Source organism: Columba livia, chromosome 1, assembly GCF_036013475.1.
Source record: "Columba livia isolate bColLiv1 breed racing homer chromosome 1, bColLiv1.pat.W.v2, whole genome shotgun sequence".
NCBI classification, from domain to species: Eukaryota; Metazoa; Chordata; class Aves; order Columbiformes; family Columbidae; genus Columba; species Columba livia.
This window is the reverse complement of record NC_088602.1, coordinates 10,162,950-10,182,179: the sequence shown is the minus strand read 5'-3', so window position 1 is coordinate 10,182,179 and position 19,230 is coordinate 10,162,950. Positions and strand designations below refer to the sequence as shown.

The window sequence follows — 19,230 nt, the reverse complement described above, 5'->3', positions numbered from 1 at the left end:
TGTACATCCTTATCTGTAATTTTCTAATGATTTTTGATGCTCTTCTAAGAAATCTTTTCCCCAGTACCCACAAGCCAAATGGGACTCCGATTTTTTTTTTTTGTATCATCTTGCTAAACCCCTGGATATTTAGTCCCTTCCTTCCGTTGGTTATGTTTCTGGCCAGAAAAACAGAGAAGCAGTTTTATGTCAATATTACTGAGGTTCCAGTCCCAGAAACAGTGAACTCTTGAGGACAAAATAGAACAATTGTACACCTGCTCCAAATTGGACTGGCTCCTAACAGCCTTTCCACAAGCCAAAGGTTGCCTCACTGCACTGCACGGACCACAAGGAAAGGCTGCTGGCTCTGTTTCACCTGGATTTCTAGAGCCAGTTAGGAGAGAAGACTTTCCAGGTGCTTGGAGATGTTGATGAAGTGTAAGAGGTGGACTGTGGGGCAGGATCTTGTCCGAATGATGATTGAACATATACATATTTAGGGGATAGGGATAAGTTCATCTTGTGTAACTATATTTTAGCTTCTGCCTTGGTATAATTCTGTCCATCAACGTAACCTGAACACTCACAGTGCTGTTTTACCATATTTCTTCTACTTGATCTAGTTGTCCCTTTCTGCAAAGTGCCATCGTCAAAAATCATTAGCTGGAAGACTATTATATGAAAGCCTCATCAATCATTGATTTATGAAGACTATTCAGTCCTTAAATCTCAGTGGAGGAAGAAATCATTGCCCAGTTTAGCATATTCCTTGTAAAATATACCTAGCAATGGAGGGGGGAAAGGGAAAAGTATTCAACTCTTTTTTTCAGATATTTTATTAAGAGAATATAAAAAGAGTAATAAAGCAATGAAGGCATAAAATAATCTGAAAATAATGAGAAATATTTGGTTACTATTCATCTCTTCTGCAACATTAGCACCTGAGCAAAATTCAGCCACTATATCACTGTCTGCATGTAAAGGCCAGCTGTCAGATAAAGACCTTTTCTCTTCAAACTTCCTGTCCAAGAATCTATACTTGCCCCAAAACATTCAATACATTTTGGTAAAATCAGAAATATATTTAGAAGTCACTTACTCATAAAAGTTCTTGGAGGAGAACCCACATGGGGATATCTCCACACACTCTTCTTCCACCACTCTCATTAGTATAAAATATTTATTTTAATAATGTGATACCTGTGTTACATTAATCTTGATGAAGTCAGAATGAAATACCATGTCTCCCTTACACTGAATAAGTAAACCCTTTAAAGCCAACAGGAGTCAAATAGGTATAATCAACTAATGCTAACGAGAGTGTTACACAAAAATCTAAATGTCTTCCTTACATTTAGACATGGCAATAACTTTATTATTGCAACAGAAAGTTTTGCACACCAAAGCAGTCAAAATATGGGTGGCAAATTAATCTGCATTTAGTAACAAAGAGCAAAATTACTTTACACTGGAGTGACTGAAAATTTGTATTCTTTATCTGCACTAATGTCAAGGATTGGTTGACCCTAACCTTTCTGATATTTCTGCAAGAATACAAAACTATCTGCCTTGTACTTTTGCCACACATTCTGTTGAGTATATCACCTTATTTTAGGTGTTATATTTTCGATAATATTAATTATGTAGAGATACAGAATACAGAAATACTGGGAGAAGAGAGGAGCTAATCCTACTATATACCCATACTGTTTCATTGAATGATTTTTACTAATAAGAATGTCAGTGACAGCTTTGGAAAAAAAAATTAAACTCTACTTAAAATAAAGAAAAAGACAAAGAGTAGATCTTGCATGTAGAAATTCCTAAATTATAGTCCTGATGTCTACACTTACTCTCATTCATCAAGTCATTGAGGTCCCAGGTTCCCTAATTAATTTGGATTGCTTGGCATCCAGATGCCCGTCAGACAGTGCCTCATCCTGATTACCCTCATTGCTGAAAATACAGATATGAGAACACAGTGCTCCAACACCCTAGGGTGAGTTGACACCACTCACCCTGTGTCAGGTTGACACTCTTCTGTCTCACCTACCCAGAAGTCAGCAACCTGATTACAACAGTCCTAAATTTTGAAATCATTTTGATTTTGCCATCAAGGTTAGTCAAGCTTAATACAAGTATAGTTGCATTTCCTCCTTTTTGTTTATCTTCTTCCAACAGTCCTGCCCTGGCTAGCAATGCCAACATGTCTACTATTGTCATGAACTTGCAGTTCAGAGGGTTAAGGTCCTCTCTCCTTATTCTTTTTGGCTTCCAGAGCTATCCAGTCTTTACAGTGCAAAAGGAAAGGAGGGATGGATGAGGGAGGTCAGCAACAAGTTTTCTGCCAGCTTTTACTTGTGTCTGTTGATCTGCACACTGTGAAATGAGAAGCTACTTTGGCTTTCTATGACATGCTTATATAGAATGGTTTGTTAAAATCTATACAGAGACTGAAAAACAAGCGTCCTTAGGTGGGGTTGCACTCTTTTAGTTGAACTGTGACACTAATTTATTGACTCCAGTTTGATTTCATGAGTTAGATGAGGCTTTAATTCCTCAGAAGTCCCAAAAGGATGAATGACAGATAAAGAAGACAGCAGGGTGCACCATCCCAAATTACCAATCATTTGCAACTCTGATCCTTGAAATTTTTTTTTAGAAAAAAGGTAGCATGACTGTTAAAGAAGTACTGTTTTTCTTGACAGCTGGAATCTATATGATTCCCCTCCATAGTTATTTAATAAGTGTCAACATCCTTCATAGTATACAGTATAACTAGTAGGACTGACATTTGCTTCTGTAAGTGCTTGTAGTATGCAGACAACTCTGAAGCATTTTGCACCATGGTAATGTAAATTGATTCTGAAAATTGTTCATAAATGACTATATTTAAAAGAATTTTAAAATAAAATTTCACTGTGAAGAAAGGTGACTTATAATAATCGGTTTGGCCATATTTTCAGTCAGCATGCTATATTTCAGATAAACCGTATAACTGAAATAAGCTGTCAGAGAAAAGTATTTATTGTGACATTATATTAATGTAATTATAGCCTACACTCATTATAATGGCACCTTCCTGAGAGACAAAAAGAAGAGAAACATCAGGAAAATCTGTAACTATATAATTAAATAATCTTACTCCTATGCATTTCAGCTTACCTTATTTTTTTCTTCTTCTGTAGGTTGTGACCTCATCCCAGTCCAATATCTCAGATGGGGTGATCCTGAACCAATTGCAGCAGTTGTTTTTGCATGTCTGGGTCTGTTGGCCACCCTGTTTGTTACAGCTATATTCATAATGTACCGCGATACTCCAGTAGTCAAATCATCCAGCCGAGAACTTTGCTACATCATTCTAGCTGGCATTTGCTTGGGTTACTTGTGCACATTCTGCCTGATTGCAAAACCTCAACAGATTTACTGTTATCTTCAACGAATTGGCATCGGCCTCTCTCCAGCTATGAGTTATTCTGCTCTAGTAACTAAAACCAACCGTATTGCAAGAATCCTGGCTGGAAGCAAGAAGAAAATTTGTACAAAGAAACCTAGGTTCATGAGTGCCTGCGCCCAACTGGTTATTGCGTTTATCTTGATATGTATACAGTTAGGCATAATTGTTGCCCTCTTTATAATGGAGCCACCAGATATAATGCATGATTACCCAAGCATCCGAGAAGTCTACCTGATTTGTAACACCACCAACTTGGGTGTTGTAACTCCCCTTGGATACAATGGATTATTAATTTTGAGTTGCACCTTTTATGCATTTAAGACAAGAAATGTCCCAGCTAATTTCAATGAAGCAAAGTATATTGCCTTTACAATGTATACAACCTGCATCATTTGGCTGGCTTTTGTGCCAATATATTTTGGAAGCAACTACAAGATAATCACCATGTGTTTCTCAGTGAGTCTGAGTGCCACGGTGGCCCTTGGCTGTATGTTTGTGCCCAAGGTCTACATCATTCTTGCTAAGCCTGAAAGGAATGTACGCAGTGCATTCACCACGTCGACTGTGGTCCGCATGCATGTAGGGGACGGAAAATCATCTTCAGCTGCAAGCCGTTCAAGCAGCCTTGTGAACCTGTGGAAAAGAAGGGGATCATCTGGCGAAACCCTTAGGTAAAGCTTGCTAATGTGGGAGTGTGGGGAAGCGAGTATGGTCTTCTGAGAGTTACTAATAGTGGAAGGACAAAGGGAAATATATTGATTCTCCACACCAGGAGAAGAATGATTCCTCTCTCCCACATCTGTAACAGTTTCGGGTTTGATTTAGTTAAAAAGCCATGCAAAAACTGGGGACAGAGCAATGGGAAAACAATTATAAGGCTGTAAATACTGGCTGTGTCAACTGTACACTTAATGCAGGGAGGAAAACAAGATCTTAGCAGAAAAAAACCCAACACAACAAGAAATATAACTCATTGCCTTGTCCCAAATGCACCTATTTACAAGCTCTCCCCCCTGAATGAATCGCACAGTGTCTGTATTTTGCCTCTAGTCACAGCAGTAAGACAATAGGGTTGCTGCTAGCGCTACATAATCAAGATGGAGTAATAAACGCAAGTGGCATCATGAGCAGCTACTCTCAGGCATCTGAGGATTTAATTCACATGACTCTTCTGTTACACTTTTCTCTCCTATTCCCTTGATTTTCCTTTCTTGTATTATCTCTTCCTGCTTTCTTTCTTTTTACCCTCACCTATCTTCTCTTCTTTACCTTTCTTGGTACCTTTTTCTGTATTCATCGTCCTAACTCCATCAAATTCAGGAGCTCACAGGCCCTGCTCCTGCTTTCCTTCCTGCCATTGAACAGATAGTTCCTTGCAAGATATTTCTTTGTTTCTTCCCAAGGAATTACTTGAACTCAGTGATCGTGAAGACAACTTGTATGCTCAGTATATAAAAATTACAGTAAGCAAATACTGAAGGGAAAGGAGAACTCTGGAGTGGAAATACTGTCTTCCTTCATAGACAGAACACATAGAAGTGCACTCAGTGCAATGGTTCATTTTCATCTTTTGATCCCTTTTACTTTTGATAACTGTGCTACGGGGATGATTTGGGTTATTTAATTGCTGTTTAATTGCTGGCATAAACAAATAATTCTGCCTATATGAAAGTGCAGAGAAAGAGCTTTGTCATTCCTCAGCTATATATGTCTAGCCTGGAAGTGACAAGTAGCTAGATTCTGTGACAAATAGCTAGATTTTGCTCCTCCCTGAAATGCGCATGGATTTTAGCATTCATAATATGACTATTTCCAGACATGTCATTGTTCACAACTGAAGTTGGCATGGAATGAGGGAAATTTGTACTTCCATTTTGTGTGAACCACAATTTAGACTCAAGGGAGGACTTTATTAGTAATACCTACAGGACAGATTATGCCAAAGTGATGATTTGTTTCTGTCAGATTATTGCTAATGCTCATCTTTAAGTGACTTTGAATTGGTACAGAAATTACTAGCCTATTACAAGATATTTTATACCTGTGATCTGTTAATAATTGTATCTTCCAGTTCATTTCCAGGTGCAGAGTAGGATGCTATTTTAAAATGATAAATCCTATACTACTTTAAGAGATGGTTACCTGAAATGACTCTTTCTGCAGCCTCTGTCTGTATGCCTGAACAACCTGGGATGTTCAAGTTAGAAGCCCTATAACTATTTCTGGGCCAGCTGAAAGAGGCATTCTTCCTATGTCCTCAAAAGGAGGGCATCCTTCTTCTTTTAGAACATTATTATTATTCCTCAGTTTTGCTGCAGAGATCATTTTCCATCTGACAACTTTTTTACTGAACAAGTTGAAGTTATAGATGACAGGAGGATCTTGGGCTTGGGAAGGATTTGTCAGTCGTCTGTTAAGGTCCAGTTTTAAATATATAGTTCTATGTTTTGTTCTGAGAATAAAGACTGTACCCTGATATTAAATAGCCTAAAAGACAAAGTGTATTTTCTTCTTATTGAGGATTCTGTTTCCATTTCTTTATATCCCTGAATGTCTAGATAACACCTGTGGTAGAGAGTTATTAGCATAACATAAGAAGTCATCATCGACAGTGGTTTCTTTTTCAATAGCACTGTCTTGGAAATGTCTTCAATCCTTAAGAGCACTGAAAGTGTCCAATATGTGTGTGTAGGAATGAAAAGGCAGCACAAAGCTGATACACTGACATTATTTGCCTAGATATAAAGAGCCAGAGCATTTTGTTTGAAACCTGGAAAAACATTTTCATGTCATCAGTAGTGTTCATCAATACTTAGAACTGCAACATAAACACTCCTGAATCCTCAGCTGGTTAAACTGTGATGGTGCCAGTGAGTTTAGCAGTGCTCAGTCAATGTGTGCCTGAAGGATTTGTGAATCCAGTAGCAAATTGGTTCTATCAGTCATGGGAAAGTCTCTCTAATCAATGCTTATTTGGTTGCATGAAAGAAAACAAAACAAAGTCCTGAAATTTGCTGAGTAAATTTAAAATGCTTCTAAGAACTTCACCTATGTCTGATATCATCTCTAAGAACAGAAAACCACATTCAGCTTCAATTCTTCCTCACTGTAGAGCATGAGCAAACAGCGGCTGACCATTTTACTTAAATTTCAAACATTTGTTTTAAAAAGTTGTGTAGCATAAAGCAATATATTTTGAGGTATTATTTAGTAAAATGCTTAAAACTTTGTTTGGATAGTTATTCAAGTAAACAGTGAAGTACTCAGAATCAAAGGAAATATGCAGTAGAGCTACATGATATTATTTAAATAGCTCAGAGAGGTTTTATTTAAAAGAGTGAGTCACTGCTGAATTTTAAAGAAACATTCTATTTAAGTCACCAGTGCATAGAAGAGCCCCTATCATTAGCATTTTGCTTCCTGACACTAATTTATAGCACAGTGTAGTATTGCATCAAATCATTGTCAAACAGATAATGCCAATGCTCCATTCAGAGCTTTCACATCAGCTGCAAAATTACAGATAACAAGATTGCTTTTGCCTAAATAAAGCAATGCATCTGTTAGGGTCCTAAAAGACATTTTGTATGGGGTGTTCTTCAATTAATAAAACTCAGGCAAGCTTTGGATATGTGTTGGAATGAATCTTCACATACTGAAATATGGAGAGAGAGAGAGTAAAACTAATAATTACCTAGTGAAACGAAAACCATTTCACGTAGGCTACTGTGATTCAGCAGTACTCACCAAAAGATTTTCTACCCTGATTTAAAAGTAAGTCTACCAAACCAGACGAGAATTCTGAACATTACATAGCTGGAGTCAACAATACACAACTTGAGTAGAGAGGCATCTAGACCTTCTGTTCCCAGTTATGTTACCAAATAGTTTCATAAGGTCATAAATAAATTGAGCAAATTTTACCTTAATGTCCTAGGAACTATTATTATATATGTTACACAGCCCTTTTGCAAGAGTCCAAAACAAAGCTAATTTATCCTTTCCTCATTCTCAAACAACTCTATATCCCAGGTAAGATAAGGACTGTATATTTCTGCTACAATACCTGCTGCTACTATGATATTTCTAGCCAGAACAGCACATGAAAAAGTCTCAGTCATGCTAAACTTGGCCTGGGAGATACAACAGGTGTTCCAAAGTTTATTTTTCATTTTTAATATCTTAGCCCTGGATTCCATACAGGAATTTAACAACTGTAGGTGTTTATCTTTTCTGGGACATGTCTTTAAATGGCCTAAACCATACATGCTCTGTTTCCCAAGCTTACATATACTGACTCCTTGAGTACATTCATCTCCCTCTACCTAGCTATAGAAAAGTTAGCTTCCCTTTAAGGTAGATAATTAACTGTTCTGAGCAATCAGTAAAGTGTTAAAAACAACCCTAAATACTCTGTCTCTCCCACATATATGTACTAAGAAGTCTTAAAAAATCCTACAAATCCTTTAAATTCCTCTCAAGTCACTGTTGGTCATGGATGCCACAACGGTTTCTGCCATTAGCTGCTTTTTCAGAGGTCCCTAACCCACCTTCAGCATTGTTCAGTTGCTTCAGCAGCAAATTCTGCACTGTTTTAGGCTGTAACATGGCATAGGAAAAACAAAAGGAACCTGGCATCGTTCCAGATATCAAACTGTGACCTGGACACAAACAGCAGAGCTGTTCAGGCAGTGGGGTAGGAACCTCTGAAAGAAGAGTGCGGTTAGATGTCGTGGTTGAGATGAACAAACGACATAGACCAAGTTCTTCCAGGATGAAAGTAGTAGATGCCATTTATTGCCATAAGTGCATTTTTATACAGTTTTACCAATTAATGTGTCTCTTCATTATTGGTTACAAGTTACAGCAGTAACATCTCATTGGCTAATTTTGATATCATCAATGTTAGTCTTCTACTCCCTTCTCTGTCATGGGTACATCCTTAACATCTCCGGATACTCCTTTACTCCCATCTTTCTCACGGGTAGGCCTTGATATCTTCAAGGCTAATTTCTGTTCCCATGTCCTCTGTCAGGGAATCCTCGGACCCACCGTAGTCCCCCACAGTCAGATAATACTTGCAATCCCCAGGTAAGGCTCTCTGCTTGCAGAATAGGGATATAATTCATATGCTTTCCTATTTATTTATATTTTCAGTGACAGTGAGAAGCAGAAGAAAGGAATTAGGTAGCTGCATGTTTTTTTAACTGCCAGTTGGCCATGGTCCCTGTGATGATGTGGGAGGCATTCAGGTTTCTTCTATGACATTCTCAAAAGACAGAAGCTGGTAGGTGCCCAGTACAAGGCAAAAGTACTCTCCTGAAACAATATAAGACATTATCATCTTCTAAATGAGTTAAGATTGCTAAAAGTCATTTTTAATTTAAGCAAAAGGACTGAGCAGTATTTTCAATATGTTGCCCAGGCATGTAGATATGATCACTCAACAGGAAAGAAACATCACCAGCAAAGTCAGATAATGTTAGCCATATTAAAGATACAGTGGATATTTGTGGTACTGCATATAATTTCTCTGTGCAGATGTGAAAACCGCAATACTAGACAAAAGAGAGAAAGGTCGACATAGATTTCTGCACCTTATCATAGACACTTATTCACAGGAAATAACAAATCTCATTGAGACTAAAGTTTAATAGCTCAGTGTGGCAGCCGTGCTTTCTTCCACCTGGATTTACTACATGATGTGGTATTTCCTAAGTAATTAACCATAAACTATGGCTATCAAAGCAAATGGACTACTCATTTTGGTTTTAATGTATTAATTTGGCTTCTTAAGAAGTTTGTCTGCCACTGTGTGATTCCAGAACTGGGCATTGCTATGTATCCATCCACAGAAGTGATAGGACTGACAGTTTTCAGTCAGGAGTGGGGATTCCCTGCACTAGTGATGCAACACTCACCCTCAGGGGAACCACAGAATTTTTGTTGCATAAATCACCATTAGTCTTGTTTATCTTTACTCAGCTTAGACAAAGATGCTCAGACATCCACCTTAGAATCAGGTGCCATTTGGGAGCATTTTTTCTCCCTTTCAAGCACTGCACTGGTGCAGTTATAGCAGCCTGAGGGACCAAGTGTCTGCCTTGCTCAGGCATCAGAGAAAGCATTCAGGTGTCCAAGCTCTTGTGCTGTTAAACACCATCCTCTGTTTCATACGAAAAGAAAACATGTTAAGTAAGGCAGATTTTTCCACCAGACTGGATCCAGCCCTAGACCATCAGTGGCTAAAATTAGTGTTTATATCAGACAGACCCAAACTGTGCCATAATGAAATATTTTGGAAACAGGTGTCTATCACCACACTGTATACTCTATTCTCTGCAAGGAACAGCTGGTTTTCCCCCTTCTCTCTTCTCTTTTTCTCTCTTATGACTGTATCTATTTCATTACAATTCAAACAGGAGCTATTTTGATCCACAAAATAAGAAAAATATGCTTGGATCAGCCTAGAAGCTGCCATTCATGGTTTAAAAATATTGCAGTCTAAATATTATATCATACATCAGCATGTCATATGTCAGCATCATAATTTTGAGAACATTTTTTTCAGAAGCCTGAATTGAAATTTCTCAAAAAAAAAAAAAATCAAGCACCTTTTTTTTTCCTCAGGAATATTTTTCAAACATTCCTAATTCTGAATCTGATTGGAATCCATTTAAAGCACTGAAAAACTAAATGAACTGAAAATTTCAGGCTTGAATGAGCTTGAATAATCTCAGCTGTTTAAACAGCTTCTTCAAGGCCTGATGACTGCTATGTTACATTATTAAGAAAGCCCCAGGAAGACACTGAGTTCCCAGACAAATGGGAATCCCCATCAGAATAAACCTCTGCCATTGTTACACACACTATGCCAAGGGACTCCAGGATGCAATTAATGAAATTCCTATTGCTCAGATACCGAATTTTGACCAGTTGAAAGCCACATCTTTGAATAAGTGGATAAATTTTAATCCATGGCCATCAAGTCATGATCAAATGTTTTTCGAATATGCCTGTACGTTATCAGCATGAGGATTTCAGGTGTAAATGTGAGAGACTCCAGTTCCCTATGCCTCAGGAAGATAAGTTGCCTGAGAGATGAAAAAGGGCTCTTACTTAACACGAAGCTTTCAGTCCTGTAAAGAAGTTGGAGTACAAGAAAAACTGGGGAGTTTTGTGGAAAGCTGAAGCTGGTTCACATTCCTCACATGTACGCCCATTGAGAAAGATACTGATCATGAGTTTCTGCTACAGAATATTCTACTGGGGCACATTTCTTATAGTACAAGTGCCAGTTTTGACTTAACTTTTATGCAGCTTGAACAATTTATTTGACACATTTTGAACGATGATAAAAGAACACTATACTCCTCTTCCAAACTAATTTGTTAAAACTTTTTACCTACCAGACTTTGTCAGGGCATGGTTTATAGGTTCATATTCACCCTTTTCAGAGCCAGGGGGCTAAGATACCCCTACTGATCTGATGGTCACACAGTACACTAAGAACACTCCATTCAGTCCATTGCCTCGCAAAACAAAGGAAAACACAACTTTCTATAGGATGGCAGTCACAAACTTCATAAAAACCATTGGTTCTGCAGTTTCTGCAGGTAGTTGCATTGGTTTACTCATAGAATTATGAAACTGAATATAGAAGAGGTTATAACCTCACGATACTGATCTCAGGACTGTTGTATCACCCCTCATACAGAGTTATATCAGCAGCCTGTCAGTTATGCCAGCATGGATTCCTTTCTTAAGGGAGCCTGGTGGAGCCATTCTGTCTTGTAGAAAATGAACACTGATTGGAAAAGGCAGAGGGTTATTTTCTAACCTGGTGAAAAGAACAATGACTTTTAATGCCAGATAATGGCAGATGAGAGATTCCAACCTGCATCTCTTGTACCCACAAGTGCTTCATCCACCAGGCCTTTATTATTAGCTTTGCACTGTAGCAGTGACCAGCTTCTAGACATTGCTCATCTCAATGCAAGAAATTCCTGTGAAAGCTGAAAACTTAAAGTGTTGAAGAAAACAAGATTAGAGATTACTGTAAGGCAAAATATGTCACTGAGAAATCATCATGTACCCCAAAAAATGTTAATTTCTACAGGTGCTATTTAAGGGAACCGTTGACTGCAAATTGCACTGAAGTGCTAAGATGTCTTTGTACTATGAGACAATGGCAAAAAAGTGAGGGTTAAGTTTCTTACACAATGTCATTTCGTTAGAGCAGGTACCAATTTAAGTTTGGATCAAAGGGTATTGCTCTTATTTAAAAAAAGCGATATCCATAATGACGCAACAAGATATTATTGGTTTGCTTCATAGCCTTGATAGAAAATAATTTTCATGCATGCAGGAAAATATCTTTGACTTTTAAAAGGAAGTCATTATCCTTTTGACTGATTAGTTTTCATTTATTAATGAAACAGTTCCCAAATGGATCACTCAGAACTATTTTAATCTAATATGCTACAAAAATTTAGATTGCAAGATTACTGAATAATTTGAGTCCTTCATTTTTCCCTAAATAAATTAGTCCTGCTGTCTTTTTGGACACGCCTGATACTGTGATTAATTAAACTTCAGGTATTGTGAAATGACTGAAGAATATTTTATGAAACTCAGTGAAAGGTACAAAGTCTGAAAGATTTTGATAAATTGCTGTTAAAACATTCCATCTGTATAATGAAGTGATATTCTTGAATGCCCTGATTACAATGATTTTTAATTTCTGTGCGGTGCTAGTCTTGTTGTTTTTAATTTTGCCCTCAAATTTAAGTGAAATGCTGTTTGACTGATATAAATTGTTTGGCTGCATTAACTGAGCACAAATATTCTAGCTTAATTTTTGCCATTATTTATATTACTAAGACAACAGTGTCTCCATCATTTTGAACTAAATATCGTAGGTGAACTGTACAAATTAAACTACATTGTAAACAGTTCCCTGCTTACTCTTACACAAATATGATCTGGATTGCAAAATGCTGTCTTGCTAGTGTACTACAAAAAAAAAAGGAAAAAAAAAAAGAAAAAAAAATAAAAGAAAAAAGGAAAAGGAAAAGGAAGGAATGGTGAAGAAGGGACCTGGCAGTTTGTTTCTGGTTTTGTTTTTGGTTGGTTGGTTGGTTGGTTGGTTGGTTGGTTTGCTTTGGTTTGCTTTGGTTTGGTTTTTTAGGGGAATAAAGACCTCAGGAGGAATTTGTGTTTTTTAATAACAGTGTCTACCCCTTTTACCTTTTTTTTTTCATCTTCAAGTCTGTCTTCTAAAATTCTGGTGACAAATAAATGCCACCATATACTACATCAATATTTTCTTTTCAGTCATGCTGAAGGGCACCCAGACAAGCTGTGAAGATAGTCTGATGTCCATTAACATGCTTGATGTAGATCCTGTTGCAAAATGTCATCAGACCTGAGCCCAGGTTTGTCTACTGAAGGAACTTATGGTTCTTTCCAGCATAAACTTTGACAAGAACTGGCATTCTAATTAATTTGGCAAAAGGAAGCCTGGGGCATCCACTCTCCTTCCGAGGTCCAGACAAGACATGGGTCAGGCTGTCACTATGGAAATACCTGTATGAATTATAAAGAATGGTATTTGTATTTGAATACTGGAAGTTCGTGAGGACTGGTAGAGCTGTAATTTCAGCTGACTTAGCTGCATTTGGTTACAGATGTTTTTTAACAACTGGGACTGAAATTCAAGGCAGGTGTCCTTTAAAGCACATAAACACAAAACTCTCTATTAGCTTGCTGCAGTTTTGATTATAGCATTATATATTGTGGTGATTTTCCGTTTACTGTCAGTTGATGACTTATAATACAATTACACATTGTAAAAACAACAACAACAACAAATAATTTTACAGGCCACAATGCAATACTGAGGTAGCAGAAAAAGAAAGGTTAAAAATCTAATAGACAAGCACTAAAGATGTAAAACATTAGAAAACAAAAAAGAGTTAATATATTAAATATACAGCATAGCGTAACAGATGCAGGTAATAAAAAGCATTGGAAAAGAGAAAGTTTTCTTGTAAGCCAGCAAAACTGAAAAATGTCATGTTAAAACAATGTCAAGGTAAGGCATTGCAAAGCAGACCCCTATCCATCCATTTCACAAACCTAGAGAAGTTTCTAACATTTAAAATGCTTCAGAGCAAATGAGCTGTAGCTCCTCTTTTCAACATAATGAATAAAATAATGAGATCTTCCTATGGCATCTCTATTTGTATATACCTGAAAAAGAGAGGACAGAATTTCAGTATAATGAAAAGAATGTATAGAACAATAAGTGTTTTGTAAACAAGACCCTAATGTACAAAAATTCTATACTATGGTTTGTCCAACATTTCAGAAATACTCTTTTTGGCAGAAGGTAAATAAACATTCTGACAATATTTTGCTACATATCTAATCTTCCCTTGAGATGGTATGATGCTTTGTATATAATTCCATCAATGTCATTTTAATTCAGCAGTTGCAATTACATATTATTGTCTAATTAGAATAAGCTGTAAAAAAAAAAAAAAAAAAAAAAGAAAAAGAAAAAGAAAGGAAAATATTATGCTGCACTTGAAAAAAAAAAACAAAACCATTGCAGGTTGGTCTTTATCATAATTTTGCTGGCTGAAATTGTGCTATTAAGCAAACAATGTTTTTATGATGATTCTTTTTAAAAGGAAGAAAAAGTGCCATGCTTAATAATATATAATTTATTTTAGCCATTATATAAATGGGAAAAAGTCACACAATAAGCTGAGACTCCTTTAAAAGTATTCAGTGTGACGTGATGCAATGTCAAGAGAGCGTGACCAGTCTCACAGAACTCATTTTCATGAACATGGTATTTTTGCAGTTCAAAACAGCCCATACAGTTACAGTGCTAAATATTTTTCCTATTTCTTTCTTCACTATTTATGCAGAAATTTTCATACATATTTTTTCTTACCCAGTCTAAAATCCAGCCTTATCTCGTCTGCTATGAAATGCAAGTTCTTCATCATTTCTTTATACCAAGACCAAGTAGTATTGCAGGTGAATAATACTATTTGTATGTAAGATCTGATAATTAAAATATTTAACTGGGTCCAGAAACATCAATGGCTTTTTAATGTTCAGCCATCTGTCCAAGTTCCAGGCATATTCACATTGAAAACACTCTGTGAAAATCATGGAAAGCAAAAAGACAGTATTTCCTCACTACACCGTAAACCGCTCTGAATCCCATCTCCTCTTGTCTCCTCTCTTCTCCCTTTCTATCCTCCATTAATTTCATTTTTCAGGGCTTTAAAAAATTCTTGTTTCAGGTTTATTCCAAAATAGCCAAAATAAGAAGTTCAGGGTTGAAATCTGTAATAGATATTACCTGCTTTGATTATTGTTAACTTGCGGGAAAAAGCTTGATTCAGAGTTTTAGACACTTAATACCATTTTCAGTATCTCAGACCAAAAATTAGAGTCCCATTAATTAACAAGGATCTTAGGAATTAGTCACTGTCATGCTGAACTTATATTCCCAATATGCCATTAACCATTGCCCTACAATGAGATATGGCCGTAAAAACTCCCTCCCCTGAAGTGTTTCTGTGGAAACATCACTTTTTCCTCCCTTGCAAGGTGCAGTTTCATTAGGACACTGCTCCCGTGTTGATTAGAGCTACACTCTTCCTCTGGGATTAGCAGTGCGAAACACACATTTGGTGCTCAATAATTAATAACATTTCTGCAATGCAGTATGAGATTGTGTTTGAAATATGGATTGATGACAGCTCTCCATCTTCAACACAGCAAATTACCTTTGCTTTGCACTGTATTTTTTTTTAAAAGAGTATTCTGAGACATCTTTTAAACTTGTACTGAAAAAGGGGAGAGTTAAAAAAATATGCCTGAGAGTAAAAGTCAATTTCCTATTGCTAGATTTTTTTTTCAGAGGACAGACTGTCTGAAGCAACTACTTTTCACTATTGCAACCATTTGTCTTTTGGGCAGCCTTTCTCAGACAGTGTAGTGTGGACATTTTAACAGGAACTGTGTACCACTACAACATTCTACCCATAGACTATTTATCAAGGATTTGACCAAGTTTTGACCAAACTATATAGAAATGTGGGCTATGGCACATCTTCTACGTCTGGCCCAGCAACATCCTCCAGATAGGACATCTACTGCCATATAGAATGGACTGGTGGTCAAGGCATCCAGGACCCTCTGCATGGAAACCAGGAGAGAGCAGGACCAGAAGGGGCCATGAGCACACTTGGGTCTCACTCTAACATGAAGCTAGAGTGAGAAGGACCACTAGGATACCAGCTCCTGGTTCTAAAGTATAAGCATAATTCAATAAAATCCATATCTAAAGCTCTTGTCAGAACAGGGACACACACCTTCAATGAAAGGGAAAAAAAAAAGAAAAAAGATCTGCATGTTAAAACTGGTTTCCACAACATTGTCGTGGTCTCATTCAGGATGATGATTCCCATATTCCCCCTTTATTTCCCATAGCATCTATTAATTTTGGTCTACAAGAGGAGTTTAGTTGGAAGGTGAGAAGGCAAGGAAAATCCTCCAAACCCGAGCAGTCCCACTGGTGTTTCCTGCCATGTATCACATATACATCAAGTGCAGACATGGTTTCTCTCTGCGCAGGATTAAGTTTCCTTCTCTCTACTGATGCCCTGGAGAGTGCAGGGTGCTGCTGTGTAAGACAGTGATGTGACACAGTGTTTGACTAATGGACAAGCACTGCAGTGATTGAATTACTGGGGATTACTTCCCAAATGTCCTATCACTGATCACTACTTAATAAACATATTGAGCATTTTTCTTAAGACAACTCACCCTGTGCAAAAAAAATGACATAGCCCACAATGCCACACCCAAAGACCCCAAAAAAACACTAAAAGTGACACAAAATCTTTTAAATCCTTCAACAGACTTCAGTAGCTGCCTTTCTGTACAGAAATGTCTCTCTTTTCTAACCAATGTATAGTCCTCGAATTGACAAAGAGAAATCTTTTCTTGCAAAGGCTGCTCAAATGTAGTGTTTTATGTCTCCTCCATACACCAGCCGAAAAAACAAACTAATTTTCACATTAGCATTTTTAGTGGCAACTGTGAAGAAATGTTTGAGAGTGTTTTGTTTTTTTTTTCCTCACATTAAATATTTTAAAACAATAATTTATTTTAACAACCAGGAAGGGGACATTCTTCTAATGCAAGACATTCTGAAGCAAAATTATGTCCTTCATCTGGTCTGAAAGCCCTTTTTCTGCAGAATCTCTGGTGTTCCTTCCAGAATAGTCACCCAAAGAACTCCGCAGATTCCATGCATTGGTTACATGCACTTTGCACACTAGAATCATTGATTAGAGTTAGGTCACTGTTTTAATAATCACATGGATATTTAGCACTGAATTAATGGCAGTGGAACAGTTACTATGGTTCAAAGCTTTGAGGTGTTCTGTGGCAACGTATGATTTCTGATGGTGGAATTTGCTCTTGAATGGATGGAAAAACTTGGGAAATTCATAGTAGTCTCTCTGCTGACATTCATGGCAGTGAAATTTATGCTAATGACTGGGGAATGGACAATTTGAGGGGTTTCTCTGCCTGGGTCACATGCACCCTTACCAGGGATTCTTCATGATGGAGTTACCAAGGTCACTCACCTCTTGTTTCCTTCTGTTGGCTGTTTTTCAGTGCTCCTCTTATTGTGAGCATTTAGAGTCTCCAAATTCCTTCCCTTAGTCTTACTCTCCTTCTGTCTTGCAGGGCGCAAAGTATCTCTTTTGGTTTTTGGGTCTAAACGTAACCCTCTCCTTCCTACTTTTCCTAAAGTCTACTTTCCTTGATGTCTAACACCTTCACCCAAACTTGTTTTTCTTTCCTGTGAAGTTTCTACACATTCTTTTCTCTTTGCTTTTTCTCCCTGTCTATCCCAGTTGAATTTGTATGATCCAGTTTGACTTCCTTTGTATTTTCCAGTTAATTCATCTGCTCTATAAGCTCCTCCAGTTTTTCCTCTGCTCTAGGAATCGACTTCTATTTAATATTTATGTGCCCTGTGCAAGCTTCATGCCTATCTGAGAGCACTGCATATACTGCACTCTGGATTGCACTGAAACCTTGGTAGCCAGTCTGCAAAGCTCCTGTTGTTCCTCCTTTCAGTAAGGTTATAATTTGTAAATTAAAGGACTTCTTTGCACTGAGCACACCTCATTTTACTGTGTCTGGTTCACTCAGATTCACTAAGCTTCTTCCTCAGTTATTTATGCAATATACACTGCCTCCGAGAATCTGCTATAACTGCATCCAAAGTTCAGCCTCACTTTGTGTGCACTCAGGTCATTTCTCTTTTACAGGGCTGTTCACTTCAAGGTAACTTTTGCTATCTAGATCAGGTTAATGGACAAGCAATAAATAAGTAATTTATTCCATGATGTTAGCAGTCTTAAAATGTGCAAGCTTCCATACAGAATTGTGTTCAATATCCACAATGCAACCCACAGCATGTGGGAATAGGATACTACAAACACTTTGAGAAGACATCTGTAGGCGTTTTCCTCAAGTTTCATTAAAACATTTAAATATATATATCTAGCAGGATAATTTGTACAATTAGGGTGAAATTCACCATTGGGAAGAGAGCCAACATAAGACCTCTTCAATGCTCACATCCCAATTAATTGTTCAGAGAGTAAACAATGACCAGGTCTTATCCTGGTATCCTATTCAGGGATTAGTTAGATCCTCAAGATTTAAACCATTTATCCAAGTGAATTTTTCATCCAAGTGCAAGGTATGGAATTTAAAACATTCACAGTACTGCACTGGGCTCTGGGACTTGGATTGATTTAACTGGAATTTATGTCTGCATCTCTCAGTAAGTCATCTAGCCTCCTTTTATTGCTGGTGGAGAGAGGAAGGCCCATTCATTACATGAACTGCTAGCCCACACAAATTTTATCCAGGCAATCAGCTACATTGGTTCTTGCTTTGACAGGCAGAGGAACAAGTCAATTGTTTCAGGAATGAGGAATCAGAGAAAGAGATTGAGTTAGGATTGAGAACGTGGCTACCAGCTGATTTCTCACTGATCCTTACTTTAAGTGTTGTTTCCCTTAAACTGTTGAGCCAAACATTTTGGTCTAACTCCAAAAAATATTGAAGACAAAAATTTAGCATATTATTTATTCTGTAGATTTTTTTAGCTCCTCCTATATATGTATGTGTATATATATATATATATATAAAGAAAACAGTGAGCACCTCTCCTGCATAGCCTCATTTGCTCTAGCACAGGTCTGGGGATTTATGCAGTAATTCCACCACTCCCACAGCTGCTTTGCACTATACCCCACCACTGCCACGGTAGCATTTATGTGCATGGCCCTTTTCACAGCAGCTGTCACAGAAAGCTGAGCACACAATCACCTCTTTCTGTTTGCTCCTGTTGTTGTCGTGATTTATTAGGTACAAAGGCAGGAGACTGGCCCCGCACAAGTCGGAAATAGAGTGTTTCACCCCAAAAGGGAGTATGGGGAATGGTGGGAGAGCTACAATGACCAGGTAAGCAAACAGCAAGTGGCCTTAGGGCAGTGTGATATGTCTGTGAACAAGAGGAGCAACCCTGGGACAATGCCAGGCCAGGTCCTCTGTCTGTAATTCCTGTGCATCCCATATAGTGTGCTTAGAAGAGAAAAAGGCAAAAGAAAACACATGGCCACTGCTGATTTCTGTGTTCCATCTGACTGCCAAAAAAAAAACCTGCACCA

The 19,230-nt window shown here is 37.6% G+C and overlaps 1 protein-coding gene across 5 annotated transcripts in view; it reads left to right on the top strand.

Moving 5' to 3' along the window:
* Nucleotides 1-19,230, top strand: part of GRM5 (glutamate metabotropic receptor 5) — a 267,524-nt gene that overhangs the window by 233,347 nt on the left and 14,947 nt on the right. For 4 of the 5 annotated variants that reach the window (XM_065035120.1, XM_065035055.1, XM_021280135.2 and 1 more), the window contains 2 exons: nucleotides 3,171-4,110; nucleotides 18,929-19,024. In XM_065035120.1, coding sequence (XP_064891192.1) covers nucleotides 3,171-4,110; nucleotides 18,929-19,024 — 1,036 coding nt within the window. The remainder of the gene's footprint in view (nucleotides 1-3,170; nucleotides 4,111-18,928; nucleotides 19,025-19,230) is intronic. The other variant, XM_021280136.2, reaches the window with a different exon arrangement.